Source organism: Mercenaria mercenaria, chromosome 2 (genome assembly GCF_021730395.1).
Source record: "Mercenaria mercenaria strain notata chromosome 2, MADL_Memer_1, whole genome shotgun sequence".
NCBI lineage: Eukaryota > Metazoa > Mollusca > Bivalvia > Venerida > Veneridae > Mercenaria > Mercenaria mercenaria.
The window spans coordinates 13,127,052-13,143,944 of record NC_069362.1 but is presented as its reverse complement, the minus strand read 5'-3'; the positions used below and the strand labels follow the sequence as shown (position 1 = coordinate 13,143,944).

General features: G+C 34.2%; 2 protein-coding genes across 4 annotated transcripts; both read left to right on the top strand.

Annotated features, from left to right (window-relative positions):
- Window positions 1-1,133: 1,133 nt before the first annotated feature.
- Window positions 1,134-12,819, top strand: LOC123563230 (uncharacterized). The gene is made up of 5 exons (XM_045355919.2): window positions 1,134-1,322; window positions 2,270-2,393; window positions 3,113-3,280; window positions 3,658-3,832; window positions 12,528-12,819. The coding sequence occupies exons 1-5, from the start codon at window positions 1,206-1,208 to the stop codon at window positions 12,670-12,672; spliced, it is 729 nt and encodes a 242-aa protein (XP_045211854.2). The 5' UTR covers window positions 1,134-1,205; the 3' UTR covers window positions 12,673-12,819.
- On the top strand, window positions 3,852-12,513 carry LOC123563229 (uncharacterized). Of its 3 annotated transcripts, none has more exons than XR_008368375.1 (2): window positions 3,852-10,862; window positions 10,915-12,513. XR_008368375.1 is itself a non-coding variant. In XM_045355915.2 (2 exons), the coding sequence occupies exon 2, from the start codon at window positions 6,074-6,076 to the stop codon at window positions 8,972-8,974; it is 2,901 nt and encodes a 966-aa protein (XP_045211850.2). In that variant the 5' UTR covers window positions 3,852-5,370; window positions 5,872-6,073; the 3' UTR covers window positions 8,975-12,513. The 3 variants fall into 3 exon arrangements, 2 of the variants coding, with proteins under 2 accessions (XP_045211850.2, XP_053386208.1); XM_045355915.2 differs by having other exon boundaries at window positions 3,852-5,370; window positions 5,872-12,513; XM_053530233.1 differs by having other exon boundaries at window positions 3,852-6,290; window positions 9,061-12,513.
- Window positions 12,820-16,893: the final 4,074 nt, after the last annotated feature.

Below are 16,893 nucleotides of genomic sequence, written 5' to 3'. Positions count from 1 at the left end.
GACCCCTGAAAGAGCCAAAATTTGTTAATTTTAACCTTGTGAACACGATGGAAGTGACATTTTACATTCGATTTTAACCACATTTACACACAATTTAAGTCACAATAAGATCTCTGTTCGATTTAAAAACTGGCTAGATTCCATCATGGGTTCTAGAGTTACTGCCCCTGAATGGGGCAAAATTTCTATTTTGGCTCTTTCAGCCATATAGAGGTTTCATTTATTTTTATAGAGGTTTGCTTTGATTTGACACAAACTTGCTCATAATGTTTATCTTAATGACCTCTAGGCTATGTTCGAAACTGGGTCATGTGGGGTCAAAAACTAGGTCACCAGGTCAAATCAAAGGAAAGCTTGTTAACACCCTAGATGCCACATTTATGACCCTATCTTCATGAAACATGGTCAGAATGTTTATCTTGATGATTCCTAGGCCAAGTTCGAAACTGGGTCATATGATGTCAAAAACTAGGTCACCCGGTGAAATCAAAGGAAAAGCTAGTTAACACTCATGAGGCCACATTTATGACCCTATCTTCATGTAACTTGGTAAGATTGTTTATCTAAATGATTCCAAGGCAAAGTTTAACAGGTGAGCGATATAGGATCATTATGACCCTCTCGTTTTTAATTAAGTGAGAATTTTCGGAAATGATTTTTTTGTCAAAAATGAATACAAATATGGGGATTATGCTTTTAGAGCATCAGCAAGTTGATTTCTAACATCACTGACCATGTTTAAAGCATAAAAAGTGCAGTTTTGAAAAAAAAAATCTCCAAGGCCATAAAAACGTTTAAGGTCGGGCCAAAAATACCGGAAACAAGCAATTTATTTTTACGCTTTATCCAATAATACCAATATGACTTATATGACTTTGAATCCAAGTTTTTAACAGATAATGTATGAATCTAAGTATATTGCGAATGAAAGGATTTTTTTCTCAGTTTTGAATTGAAAGTAAAACAGAAAACGAGTTGGAAAAAAGATAATAATGGCCTCTTTATCGTTACAAGTCGCAATTCTGTTAGGAAGTGCATTTCATTGGTCAAAAGTTATTGATGTCATTTTCAATGAGGTCCTTAGTGGCACTTAAACAACAGACACGTAAACAATCTAGCTAGAAAAAAAACACACACACACAAAACAACTTGTATCATTGCTCACTCTAGCTCACTTCAAATCAGTCCTCCTACTGCGTAACACAATGGATACAAGCGTGCTTATTTATTTTCTTGTCAGCTTGATTTCCATATCGGGTGTAAGTAATGAGGAGCCAATGTGCGGATCAGCCTGCGCTCCAAGATTTGAACACGACTATCAGGTAATCTAGTTCTCTTTTTTAGCTCGACTTTTCGAAGGATAGGTAGAGCTATTGGACTCACCTGTGCGTCGGCGTCGGCGTCCTGATTTGGTTACGTTTTTTGTATGTAAGCTGGCATCTCAGTAACCACTTCAACGCCCCAGAATAAGAAGGGCGTAAGGGTTAGTTACGTCCTTTTAGTTTTATTTACGTTTAGTTTATTTTATGAATTATACATTTTTTTAACTTACATACCAAGGGGCATAATCCTATTTCAAAAAATGTTTGTTACTAACTGCTGTGTTTACAAAATTCACCAATAATAAAAGGACGTAGGTAAAATCGTTTTCAGAACCATAGTAATAGAAGGGCGTATCTGCACTTAAATGATGTAACAGAAGGGCTCACTTACGCTCTACAGAACTGGTTTTTACTAATGTACATATTTTCCTTATTTTGTGTGTATTTACAGAACATGTAATACATATGATATTATGCAAAATATGTTTATTTTTTGAGGAAATATGCCCCTCTTAAAAATTACGACATTTCGAATTTTTTAAAATAAATTTAGATATCACGTTAACCTTGGTATCGGTATAAATTCTAGTATTGTAATCCATTTCCTTTTGTCGGTATAAAATTTATTTATACGCAAACTTATTAGTTCGTTTGCACAATTAATCCATTTTATATTCGCAACACACCCTATATGTTGTCGTCCAGACCTGTGTATTTTCGATGACTATAAAAAAGATGCCTAAATTTTATCAAACGTTTAAGTACATTCTATAGATTTCGTATCTAGGTAATATGAACTTAATAAACCGACAAGCAGAATAAGAATGTAAGCTTCCTTCGAAGCAAGGCCGAATGTAAAAAATATTAAGATAATCACGGCTTTTACTGAAATTCACAGTCTAATGAATTGTCTTGTGGCGCTAAAATAAACTTAATTTAAAATTAAGGTACTACAGAAAATTGCAGACCTGGAAGCAAAACAAACAAGTTTACAGGAGACTATCACCAGCCAACAAAACCAATTAACTTCACAACAAAATATGATAGAAAATCTGCAGCAAACACTTGCAGGTAGGTCAGTAGGTCTTCATACTGTTAGATTTCTATATACTAGTACTTGGTACTTATTACATGCACAGAGGTAGATCTCATAAAACAGGTTTGACACGAGTTTTTCTTAGTTACTGTGTTGAGTTTAAGTCTCACCGACACAGTCTAGGTCATATCGCAACTTTCCAGCTTTACTGGTAGAGGAAGACCCCCTGGAGGCCAATCCGGACTCTTTTCAGACGGTTGGAACCACCACCAGACAGGCACCTGGACGGAACAATCGACCCTCCGCAAGCTATCTGGATACTTAGCTTCCCCAGATAACGACCCGAACAAGACTCGAACCAACAGAGGTGAGGAGCAAGTGACTTGTTGTCATCAGTCTAAACCACCGACCATGGAGGTCCCCAGCTGCATGGTTTAATATATTTGCTATCAAGGCAGTTGCCGACTTCAATACTGCTTTGAGCTGCTGTCGACTTTATTCATTTAAGCAATTTGTAAAACTCTGAATGGAGAGGAAGTTTTTTTTCTGCTTTATTTAATAATCTAATTTAATACAAATATCTAAATAATCTAACTTTTTGCTGAGTTTTGAGACATACCGTGTCAATATTCTTTTAACACAAGTGTGTTTTCTGAAACCGTACGAGAAACGCTGCAATGTCAATATCTCTTCACAATTATTTAAATGCCTATATTCACACAAGATGAACATTTGTCAAGTTCTAATTGTACAGACAATAAAGCCTCTCAGTGGAGTGACTGGACTACTTGGGGTGACTGTTTCACGTCGTGCTCGGGAAACAATGGCGGACGAATTCAAACACGGTCAAGAGAAGCAAATGTTGACGGAAGTAAAAAGTCTGAACAAGAAAGCCGTCCCTGCAATTCAGTTCAGTTTAGAGGTGCGTATACCATATCCCAAAATTAAAATAAGCATTTACAAATGACTGTGTCACAGCAAAATAGGTATCGCGTTTGAAAGCATCAATACTACTTTTGTTTCAAATATTGTTCTTTATTGCGAGTTGATAGCACAGAATATGTATGTTCGAACATATATTGGAGACGGTAAAGTTGACATCGGGAAGGAAGTATGTGTGTCTTTAGGTTCTTTGGTTTCTTTTCTCTATTTGTCTCTCGCAGGAAGACTACCATAAGCCACTTTGTGCGCGATCTCTTCAAAATCTGTCATAAACTTTATGGCAAATTCTCCCTTGTTGACTTGAAATAACACAAAAGATGAAAAATGGAAAAATAAAACCACCAGCATGTATTTCAGGTTGTGTTCAGACTTCAGGGAAGAACGATAATTTTGCAGTAGCACATGACTACGCTGACCAGATGGCCCAGTCCACGTGCACTGCTTTACTGACGGGCAATAACTACGTGTTTGCGGTGAGGAGGCATTGCTCTACGTTGTCGTCAAACTGTGAAATTGTGTGCAGCAACCTGGGGTAACCAAGTCTTGTAATTTACAAACAAGCTACCATATAACAAAAATCTTTGGTATTCCTGCTAATTCTATCACTAGCTGCTTTTTAGAAAAGATATACTATTAACGCGTTGATAGTGTTTACTGTCCCAGTCAAAACTCACTCAAAGCGTATAGTGATGTTTTCTGGTGGTGTTTTTTATTTAATTACGGCGTTTGCAAAATAACGTGCATATAAAACAAAAAGAACAGTCTGCATGTTATTTTGCAAACAAATGTTATACCATGCACAAAACTCTGACAATACAGAGTCTAATCTCTATAATTTAAAAAAAACTCTTACCAAGTGCGTTTTCGCATGTTTTATTTACTAAAAAATTTCGAAAATAACTTTTTTCCGTATTTCTGGTCAAAACCATCATCTACTACATACAGCAAATGATCTAACTGGAAAATGATTAATGCTCGCACAAATCATGAATTTGTCAGAAACAAGAAAGTTAATTTGTTTTCATTTTTTTTCAATTTAAATGGAAAGTCTTTTCTTTTGATCGTTATTTTGAACACGTCAGTTAATTGTATCAAAAAAAACGCTAGGGAGTTTCTATGTGAAATTTAGTCAAATTTCATCAGAAATGATGTTTTATTTATTTGTTTATAATTTTGTATCAGTGACATCAGCTTTAGAATTTATCGAGGTTTAAATTCAAATGTCCTGTTACAAATGTGGTTGGAATTAGACTGGAACCATTGGTCCGATGGTAACACTGTCTGACTGTTAAACCAGGGTTCATGAGTTCCAGCCCCCGCTCCTCCAACTAAAATTTACTAACATTGTGATAAGAGTCTTTACACTTGGCTGGCTAAAGAGCCCTGGAAGTTTTTGTCTGAAATGGGAGTGTCTTCTATATCTTGAACTGTCATTCACTACAATTTCTTTTTTTTTTATAATTTATTTTTTCTCTTTTATGACATACATCATACAAACACGTTACACTTGTTTTGTACAATTCTGCAGACCTACTAAATAATTACTGGTTCTCCGCGTTACATCGTATAGCGGAGAACCTTTGTCTAACTGTAACGGATTACATAAACCGGTCTTTACGGTTTGATACGCATTCAAGCATACATGTGCATTCATGTATGGGTATTTATACGAGAGGCGTTGTATAGAAATCAGTTCTAGCGAGTTTCTCTTACGAGAACATCTGCATTCAACTGTTCTACGTTTACACATGGAAGAAAATATGGAGGGAAACCCACCGAGAGGTAGAGAGGAAAATATAGAGTGGGATAGAATAGTAGAAGATAAAGTCAGGACGTCACTGGAAGGCCACAAAGAGGTGATGCTGAAGGAAATTGGAAGCCTATTTGAAAAGATAAGTGGTCATTCTACAAATAAAATTTCAAATATGATGATAAACAGTGAAAAATTTAAACGCAAAAGCAATGAGGAGCAATATAAGCACAATTCTAAGGTCATACTGAAATTAGACGAGGCTAATCATGATTTACAAGAGAAGAAATTGGAGGAATGTAGAGCGAATATAGCAGAAGGTAATTTATAATTATCCGTTAAATTTAGCAAAATTGTGGAATTTTTATAGAAATGATTAGTACACGTATGAAATACATCGATATCCGCCCCTGGAAGGCAGGTATGTAAAATTTAGTATTTCGCACGCACGAGTGCGTTTTAGAGAAAAATGAAAAATTTTATCGATAAAATTGCCAAGTATTGTCTGTATAACTCGAGGTATATATTAGATATTAATTGTAACGAATAAACTGAACGAAAAATGAATTATTGAATAAATTAATTATTGAAACGAAAGAATAATTTAAAGAATAGAAAAGCAAATGTAAAATAAAGAAGTATGTGTAATCTATGACTCCGACAGTTGTGGCTGAAAAATTTTAAATATAATAAATCTGTTAAAGGGCAAAAAGTAGAATAATTTCAAATATAAAGTACCATGATTATTGATTATATTGTAGAATAGACTAGTTTATTATGCGGAGCATACATATACATTAGAAAATTACGCTGTTTTTCAGCTAAAGAGTTAATGACTCACAGACAAAAACTGATTAAACTGGCGGACTCAGCCGAGTTGGGATGGAGAGTAGTTCAAGAGTATGAGGCAAATCCATTGGCGAGTGACTCGGACGATGAGAAACGAATCTTTAAAGCGGAAGCAAGGGCTTCCAAGAAGTATAAAGCGGAAAAAACTGGCCATACCGTAGACAGCAGCGGGTTATGACAGAGGCGTGTCCGGTTAATACACAACAGTCAGCACGACAGGGGCGTAGACCAGGGTTGTGTTTTGCATGTGGCAAACCAGGGCATTGGAGAGGGGCACCTGAATGCCCGGAAAGAAATACAAATAATAAGATAAGTAATGTTTTATGTACATGTATAAAGAAAGAAAAAAGTTGTAATTGTTCTGTAGAAAAATCTTTCTCAAAAAGTCAAGGTAATGTATTACATTTACCAGAAAATGCTGATGAGCACACCGAAATTAAGCAGTCAGAAACCGAAGAAGCACAACAAAGAGTTGTGTCACCAGTAGGTAGGTTACGACATTGTTCGAATAAATGGAGAGAGGCATCGGATAGTGCCTACATTATGGATGTAGTTGAAAAAGGTTACAAATTACCCTTGAAAGAAATTCCACCTAGTGTAGTGCTAAAAAACAACAAATCAGCACGTGACAATACGCGTTTTGTAGAAGAAGAATTAAGTTGTCTTTTAGATAAGAAAGTTGTATCTAAATCTAGCGTTGTACCACACGTAGTGAACCCTTTAACAGTTGCATATAGTAAAACGGGAAAACCTAGACTAGTACTTGACTGTAGACACATAAACAGGTATTTACATAAATTTAGAGTAAAATTTGAAGATATCAAGGTCGCAGAAAAAATGTTTGATGAAAATTCATTTCTGTTTACATTTGATTTGAAAGGAGCATATCATCACATTGATATCTTTCCAGAACACCGCACTTACTTAGGCTTTTCATGGTTAAGTGAAGGTGATACACATTTTTATGTTTTTAATTCTTTGCCTTTTGGAATAAATACCGCAGGACATATTTTTACCAAAATGTTAAGGGTTGTAGTGTCATTCTTGAGAAGTAAAAGTCATCGAATAATCATGTTCTTAGATGACGGGATAGGGGGACATGTTGAATATGTTCTAGCAGAAAGATCGAGTGTTTACGTAAGAAAAACGCTCTGCGAATTCGGTTTTCTATTAGCAGACGAAAAATGTAATTGGCAGCCGACATCTAGAGTCGTTTGGTTAGGACACGTGATTGACATGTCAAAAAACCTATTGTTCATAACAGATTCAAGAATCGATAATCTTGAAGTATCGATAGATTCTGTTTTGTATCAGATAAGAATGGACAAATGTAATATTATAAACGTAAAAGCTTTGGCATCTGTTGTGGGAAAAATTATATCTCTTCAAAATGTAATAGGCAATAAAGTTAGAATGAGAACAAGAGAAATGTATAGATGCATACTATCTAGAGCAAGTTGGAACGCTCCAGTACTGGTAAGTGAACAGGCAATCGCAGAATTAAAATTCTGGCGAGAAAACGTGAGAAAAATTAACCACAAAGGGAAATATTTCAAAAACATGTCAGTTTGCGCAGTAAGTATCTATGCTGATGCCAGTGCGGAAGGCTATGGCGGTTTTATCAAGAAAAAAGATGATTGCTTAGGTTCTCAGGAATACGACAGTAAGAAAGTAAGTGTAACATGTATGTGTAAGCAGTTCCCAGAGAGAACTGAGAAAACAGAACACGGTTTTGACAAAACGTTAATACCAGTAACGATAACGGAAAGAGTTCGGCTCCCGGAAGTGAGCATAAATTCCGATTGTGTATCGGAAGTATGTAGAAATCACGGTAGGGTCCCAGAAGTGACCATTTATTCTGACTGTATATCAGAAGTAGGTAGAAAAAGTAGTAGCAAGCTCCCGGAAGCGAGTTTTGATTCTGAATGTCTCCCGGAAGAGGGACATGAATGGTTCCCAGAAGGTGGAAATATTGATAAATTGCTCCCGGAAGAGAGCAAGTATTTAAAAGGTTCCCCGGAAGCGAACAAAAATATTGTTACGGTAAGCAAATCAGTGCATAAATGTTTTAAAAATAGTAATCATAATGCACCAAGGCATGAAACAAGCGCGTACTGCGCCAACAGATTTCAAAAGATAGAAGGTAATTCGTCATTGAAAGTAAAACCCCCGGATACGGGTTTTGAATCTCAGGTTAACACTCGGGAGAGAAGTGAAAACGATTCTGAAAAGAATTCGTTTAGAACAAATGGTATTATCAGCAAAGGTGGGAAGGGTACGCTACCAAAAGTTTCTAAAATTAAGATAGCATTTCCGGAAACAGAATCTCAGGTAATTGGTAAGTGGGACACTTTTGAAAAGGTTCAAAGTTCCACTTGGAGAGAAACTGAAGCTGTTAGTAGAATAATTAAGAGCAATGCACATGTATTAAAGAATAAACTAGTGCACATATTTACAGATAATAAAAATGTAAAATCAATCTTATTAAATGGGAGTAAAACTCCAAGTATCCAAAGAACAGCCTTAGACTTAGCCAACTTTTGCGAAAACGAAAATATTTCATTTCGTCCGGAATGGATTCCTAGAGTAGACAATGAGCTTGCAGATTATTTGAGTAGATGTACAGATTGTGATGATTGGGAAATACATGACAGTGTATTTTCACGTATTGATTGTTTATGGGGACCGCATACGATTGATCGTTTTGCGTCACACTTGAATAATAAGTGTTCTAGATTCAACTCCCGTTGGTGGGTACCAGGAACTAAAGGCATTGACTCTTTGAATGAAGTCTGGAAAAATGAAAATAATTGGCTTGTTCCACCAACAAGACTTATAGTAGATTGTATAAATAAGATTAATAGCGAGCATGTAGAATGTAGTTTGATCATACCAAAATGGAAAAGTGCCCCTTTTTGGCCGCTTCTGTTAAATGAAGATGGAAATTTCAAATATTTTATAAAACAGACACTTAATCTGTCAAGGTCAAATGTTGTTGTCGGAAACGGTTACAATGGTACATTTGATAACGAACCACTAAAGTTCGATATGATAGCATTAAAAATTATATCTTGACTAAAACTATATATATATATATACATATGTATATGTGTGTTTGGTTAGCTGAAACAAAATGATTTTATGTACATAAATGTTTTCAGGTGTTGGCCTAAAATCTACGCTGAAACGTAAAATGCAGGATGCGGGAGTTTGCAACAATGAAATGGACAATATTGCTAGTAATATGGCAAGTTATTTATTGCAATCACGTGCAGGAAGTACAACAACAAAATATAAAAACTGTTTTACTTTATTTGAAGAATATTGTAAAGTGAATTCACTTACGGCACAACCCGCGAAACCAATTATTGTTGCTATGTATATAGTGAACTTATTAGATCAAGGAAAGTCGTATCACGTTATTTCTTCGGCATTTTATGCAATCAAATGGGTACACAAACTAAATGAACTGTTAGATCCTACTGAAAGTAGTATTGTTCAAAATTTGTTAGAAACAGCGAAGAGGATTCGTTCTACGCCAACTTCAAAGAAAGATGTGGTTGATACTGAAATGTTAAAAACTTTATGTTCTTTGTATGAAAATTCTGTAGACGTTGTAGAATTGAGAGATCTTTCAATGATTTTACTAGGGTATGCAGGATTTCTCAGGTTTAATGAACTGAGCAATTTATTGTGTAAAGATATAGGATTTAAGATTGATCATCTTAATGTCAAAATACAAAAAAGCAAAACCGATATATATAGATCTGGCAAAGAAGTATTAATTGCTAAAGGCTCTTCTGTAGCTTGTCCGTATTTAATGTTGCAAAGGTATATGACCGCAGCTCACTTGTCAGAAACTTCAGATAATTATCTTTTTAAACCCGCTTTTAGATCAAAAGGAAAATCTTCACTCATCAAACAAAATAAAAAATTAAGTTATACAAGAGCAAAAGAATGTATTGTGAAAAAGCTTAAGGTAGTTGCTCCTAATCTTAAGTTGGGAACTCATTCCTTAAGGGCAAGTGGTGCTTCCATGGCTGCAAATGCATCGGGCGTTTCCGACAGGTGTCTTAAACGCCATGGTCGATGGAAATCAGATCAGGCAAAAGATGGTTACATTGAAGACTCGTTAGAAAAGAGATTGTTTATAACCAAAACGTTAAAAATGTAATAAAAATTGAATTTGAATGCAGCATACATTCTAAACTTTGTATGTCTATAAAATCATCTCGCTGATTGCACAACAGTGTTGTTGGTTTATCTAGTAGTTAAAGTAAGACTAATAAAACAGAAATAATATCTTTGAGATACATAAAACAATTGCAATTATTTCCCCTTCAGTTTTGTTTATAAAATCGTTTTGTATGTCAAAAAAGATAAATAAATGTATCCACTTTGCATGATAAGACGCTTAAATTGAGAAGAAAGTTAACACTGTATAAAATAAAAGTAGAGAAAAAAAGTATAGAGTATACCCATGTGCGCTCTTGATTACCTTTGAAATAGATTATTTCAATTTTTTTTTTCATTTTTTTTTATGTGTCTCAGTGATGTACGTGGTAAGGATGCATATTAAAGATTCAAGAAAGACCATTTCTTTAAATGATAATCAATTTTGTTTTGCATTATTGGCATTTTGTTTTTCTAGACAAATTCTGATATTTAGATAGGATAAAAACTGATTGAATACGGGAACCTTTTGTCTACTTTTCATTTGAAAAATAAAATATTTCATCAAAAAAATCATGAAATTTATGGTATTGCTTTTTAACCCCGTTTGCACGGTGCCAAAAATTATACATTCTAGATTGAACAGGCACGATATTCCCTTTTCTGCAAGAAAATTACTTAGTCTATTCCACAAAATTTGAACATGATGACATTCCCAAAATAGATGTTCTATACTTTCCACTTGCATGTTACAAAAATCACATAAGTTTGTTCTAGACAATTTCATTTTGTACAAGTATTTATTTGTTGGAACTATTCGCATTAAAAATTTATACTGGAAGTTTCTAATTTTTGTGTCTATCGTTGCTTTAAAAATTTGTCCATAAATTTTATTCCATTTTATGTTATTGTTTTCAACAGTAGATCCCCATTTCTTTTCTGATTTTATTTCTGGTTTAAGTTTTACATTTAATTGTTTGGTATATAGTAATTTCTTTGGTGCTTTTGCTGCTTGAATTTTGTTAAGCAGGTTGTCTGTAGTGTTGTAAATAATGTTTTCTTTTTTAAGTGATTCTTTTAGATCCGGCTTAATGCTGGTGATAATTTGATAATATTTTAGGAATTCATTATCTTCTAGACTGTATAAATACTTGAATTGTTCAAAAGAGTAAAAATCTTTTTTCCTGTAATCAAATAAGTGTTCTAAATATTTTATTCCTTTTTCATTCTTTGTAATACAATGTTTTATTCCCATTCCTTATGTCAGAGTTGTTCCAGATTATCTGTTTTCCACTTATGTCATTTAATTCAACCTTCTTAATGGTATGCCATGCAATAAGAACATCTTTGAGAAATGTGTTGTTTTTACATATGTTTTCAATGTCTTTATCATTTAAATTACATTCAAATACTAACTTTCCCCCTGCTGGTTTTAGAATTGTATTATAGAAAGTACCCCAAATTACACTTTCACTGTTACACATAAATCGTTTTATCCAACAGGCTTTTATCGAGTTCAAAAAACACTTAATATTTATCATTTTTAGTCCTCCTTTCTCGTAATCAAGTTGTAGTACATCTCTTTTGTTTTTTTCAGGTTTATTGTTCCATATAAAATTATACATTATCTGTATTATTTCTTTAATTTTTCTTCAGACGGACTTGGTAAAACTGTAAAGGGATATATAAGCTTCGGTAACGCAAAGGCTTATATCACTGTAATTTTTCCTAGTAATGTTAGTTTTCTGTGTTCCCATTGTTTCAAACAGTTTTTAAAGCTATTTAATTTTGGGTCTAGATTAAGGTCTACATTTTTATTAATATTGTTCGAGAATGTCATACCAAGTGTTTTTGCCGATTCAAATGTCCAATTAAATTTTTTATCATTACACAGTTTCATATTTGTATTTACTAAAGATCCCGCTTTTAAAATTGTTGATTTGTTGAAGTTAAGTTTTAGTCCTGATATGTTTCCGAAATTAGTGATGGCATCAATAAGTTTTTCACTACAATTTCTTAAAGTCCTCTAGAGGAGAAACCCATATGTGTTACAAGGTGGCAACTTTTAATAGATATGCTTCAACGCAAACAAGCAAGGATTGGAACTATGATGTCATAATGTGTACTAGAGCGAAAACAACATAAATTTTCATTTAAACATGCAGTGAATGTTTGCATACGGTCATTACCCAATGTTGGTCCAATACTTCAAACATTTGCAACTGTGACACCATGTATGTCGTTTTAAAATCTGTTACACACTGTAAAACAATTTGTAGTGGACAGCGAACTAATCTCTTCTTTCGGATGATATGCCGTGCAAGAAAAAAATCATCCATCTCTGTATATGTGCCGAATTTGCAGTCACTTTTCTTGGTTGCGTCATATGCTTGCATGCAAACAAGCTTCTTGCTGGATTGATTGATATATTCACCGTATATTCGTTTGTTTTCAGGAAGAAGTGTTTCAACGCTCTTCATGTGTACAATGTTAACGCATTGGCAAGGGACGCCACAGGAACAGCCGGCCTCAGAATGTATAAATACAACAACTGTGGCGGCGGATGCGGACCAAATTTCTGTTGTTGTTCTGGAGCTTAACTGAGACTAGAGATCGGCAGACAGCCCCAGTATCAGTCTTAAATAACTGTGACTAATCAAAAGTCTAGACAATTCCATTTTAAAAAGCATAGGTTTTTCCTATTAAATTTAATTTAAAATGTAAAGTAATTAAAGATGTGTCGTATATGTTAGGCCCGATTTAGACCATCGCCATTTTCCTACGTTTTAGATTTAACAGTTTTGGTGATCGTTGTATTTTCATGGAAATTATTTTTATCATTTTCTCTCGCGAAAAGACGCAGTATGAAAGTCTACAAATACGAACTGATCCCATGCCGAAAGAACTAAAGCGCAAATGTGGGTTTGTAGTTTCCATATCGACATTATTATTATCATTATACCACATTTATATAGCACTCTTTTCATGCACATGTACACGTTCAAAAGTGCTTTGTAGGACCACATTCGTAACAGATCGCATTTGTAACAGGTGTTACAAATGCGATCGCATATGTAACAGGTGTTACGAATGAGATCGCATATGTAACAGAAATCAAGCACATTAGTAACAATTTTTGAAACAAATGTGATCGATGCCGATTTTTGATGTGACATCTGATCACATTTGTCACATGTCATTTTCAATCGGAAAAATGAACAAAAAGTGCATTTTTACATCTGAAACACATTTGTAACATGTTTTAGCTCACTTGTACGAAGTGACAAAGTAAGCTGTTGTGATCATCTTTTGTACGTCGTCCGTCGTCCGACCGTCCGTCCGTTCACATTTTTCTTGTGAATACGATAGAGACAACATTTATCATTTGATTTTGACAAAACTTGCACAAACTTATATATACCTATGATATCTCGGTTCCTTTCAAAAACTAACCATATCACCTTATTCGTCTTAGAGTTATAGTCCCAGAGATGGCAATAATTACTGATTTTATCCTTGTGAACGCGATAGAGACCATATTTTTTGTTTATTTTGACAAAACTTGCACACAACTTATATATCTATAAGATCTCGGTTCCTTTCAAAAACAACCGCATTGCATCATTTGACTTGGAAATACGGCCCCTGAATTGGCAAATCAATACTGTTTTTATCCTTGTCAACACAATGGAGACTATGGTCCGAGAGCTCACGGACTTTTATTGCAACAATTGAGGCCAAAAGAAGTTTATACATTTTTGGAAACAATATTTCATATCCTCCATGAAAACCCATTTCTTAAGTGTCAAAGCCGTGCCTATCTATATTTTGTTCACTTATGTTTGTGATAGGGGTGGTAAAACTCACTTGTAAAAATTTAGGGGGTAGGGTAAAGTTTACGTCTACCAGTTTTTTCACTGTTTAATTACAGTAGCTATATGATTGTCATTTAATGTATATATGTCAACCAATGTCAGCAAATAGAAATTCATCAAAAAGGAATGAAAAGCAAACTTGATATTTAAGGTCAAAGGTCAAACTTATGTATAAATCACATAAATTGGCATATTTGAAATTTATTTTTATTCTTAAAAATTAGTTTGTTATCATAAGTCAATCAGCTTTATATATGTAATGTGTATATATCGGTCAAAGTCAGAAATACAAATCTTATTGCAAAACGCCAAGGTCAACTCTGATAATTAAAGGTCAAATTTCATTTTCATGCAAAAATATGAAAAATGGTACATTTATTTTTCTAACGTTTTTAATTTGTATTCACATTGTTAGTCACTGAAGTTAATTCGTTTTAATGTCTGTATGTCAGGTAAAGTCAGCAGTGCAAAGGTAACCCCAAAACTGCCAAGGGTAAAGCTTATATCAAAGGTCAAAGGTCAAAATTTTGTGAAAAATTGCATGAATAGTTTCCTTTTTGAATTATAACAGCTATTTCTGATCATTATTTGTAATTGCTCGTAATTTATTTTAATGTATATTTGTCCGGTAATATCAGTAATAAAGATATCGTCTAAAATCTGACAAGTTCAAATGTGATATTAAGGGTCAAATGTCATTTTCAAGTAAAAGAATGAAAAAATAGCCCTTTAACTGTTCTTCTTGTTTATGATATTTTGTCGATATTAATCAACAATATCAGTTCATTTCAATGTATAAAAAGTAGGCGATATTTGGTATGCACATATTATTTCAAAAATTTCAATGTCAACCGTAATTTCAAAGGTCAAAGGTCAAAAAAGTAAGTAAAATTTTGCAAAAATATCACCAGTTTGTAATAATTTTTATTGTTTTAAAGTATTTGTTTTGTCATTTTTAGTAACTGATCGTTGTTCATTTTACTGCATATATGTCAGACGATGTCATGAAAGAGAAAATAAGTCAAGGTCAAACCTGGTATTGGAGGTCAGGGGTCACTTTTGTATAAAAAAGTACAACCTTTTCCATACTTACTCATTACTTTGATCAAAAATAGCTTGTTGTTATAATTCACTGTAGCAATTTACTTTAATGTATACATGTTAAGTAAGGTCAGCAATGTAGGTCTTATCATTATAAGTGAAAAGCAAACCTATTATCAAAGGTCAAAGGTCAAATCTGTGTAAGAATTCGCAAAATAACAAGAAATTTGCACTGATTTTGGTTGCGGGTTTATCCCGCTACAAAAGTTAAAGTGTATTTCTGACAACCAAAGCATCTTTATTTTATTCCGAATCACGTCCAAAAGATGTTCATGTACTGCACAAAATAGTCCCATTCATGAACAGTGCGGATGCATTATCAATGAACAAGCAGTTCTTATTCAACCTGTATACACTCACACTGACCATTTAGATTACATAAGATCTATTAATGATAAGGTATTCCAGCCCATGGTTACATCAGAATCTGTATGTGGCAGAGTTCATCTTAGATATGAGGAACATTAAATTTGTATTTGTTTCTCATTCATGTACATTCATAGACTGGCATTTAAACAGAAACTAAATCTACCAAAAACCCGCAACCATCAGACATTTCAAGGCTTTGATTCTTAATGTGTAGGTTATTTCTGTCACTACTAGTAAAACTGATTAGTATTCATTTTAAAGTATATACAACTGACAATATCACTGTTGAAATAATAATGGAAAATAAGTCAACATTAAAGGTCACATGTCATTTTCATGTAAAAATTCAAAGTACAGCATTTTTTATTTTTTCTTCGTTACAAATTATCTTGCCATTTTGTTCATTGAAAATAATTCTGTCTTATGTTTATTTGTAAATCAATGTCAGCAATGCAGATCTAATTTCAAAAACAGTGATTGGTAAAGCTTATATCAAAGGTAAAAGGTGAAATTTGCGTGAAAGACCGCAAAAAAAATAGCATTTTTGCAATACTCTTCACTGTTTAAAGGTATTTTGTCATTATTAATATCTTATGGTTATTCCTTGAGGTTTCATACATGTATATATATGGATCAAAATCAACAATGGAGATATCATAAGACATGGGTCTAGATTAGCCCTGATGTTAAAGTTTAAAATTCATTTTCGGGTAATAAATTGAAAAGATATCACTGTTATTTTATTTTTTTTTTTGTTCAAACATATCTTGTTGTAACTTGCTGTTAATTTATTTTAATGTTAGCCTTTAATTACTTACTTCCTTACTGCCTTCCATCTTCTTATGGCCGTTTTATATTTTATGATTAGATGCGACAATGAACTGCACCGTATTCTGCAGGTCGCTGATATCTCTCCACGGCTTGGTCTCAAATGGGATGTCTGTTGGCCAAACTTCCTGGCGTGCTTCTTCCAGATAGGAACAGCTCTGAAGAATGTGAAACTGTGTTTGTTTCTCTGATCCGCACTGACATTAAGCTTTCTCTGCAACTTCCAGCTTCTTCATATGTTTTCTCAGGCCACAGTCTTCAGTGCGTAGACAGAAGACAGTTAATTGGCTGTTTAGCTTGTGTAGACAGTACTGATTTGGCAGGTAACCTCCATTTATGTTCTTCCACTCTGACGCAAAGCTGTTCTTCCGCAGAGTCTGAGCTTCTCTGTATGAAGTTGGAGGTTGGGGCTGTATTTGCCTGGTTGCTGTCTTTGCAAGTTTGTGCGCAGCTTCATTTCCAGCTATGCCCACCAACATGTGCAGGAATCTATCGAAATGCTGCATTGTTGTTCTCAGGCAGGAGATTGATGTTTGTCAACAGCTGTCTGATTAAGTTGTCTGATGGACCTGCTGAGAGAGCCTGAAGAGCTTTGGGGTCTGTTAAGAATAATGTCCCTTTTCTCCTCGCTCATACTGTTCGAGTGTT

Excerpts from the sequence above, each read along its gene's own strand:
- LOC123563229 (XM_045355915.2), top strand. The coding sequence starts at position 6,074 with ATGACAGAGGCGTGTCCGGTTAATACACAACAGTCAGCACGACAGGGG.
- LOC123563230 (XM_045355919.2), top strand. The coding sequence starts at position 1,206 with ATGGATACAAGCGTGCTTATTTATTTTCTTGTCAGCTTGATTTCCATA. Across the intron at positions 1,323-2,269 it reads GATTTGAACACGACTATCAG|GTACTACAGAAAATTGCAGA; the intron begins GTAATCTAGTTC and ends TTTAAAATTAAG. Across the intron at positions 2,394-3,112 it reads TCTGCAGCAAACACTTGCAG|ACAATAAAGCCTCTCAGTGG; the intron begins GTAGGTCAGTAG and ends CTAATTGTACAG.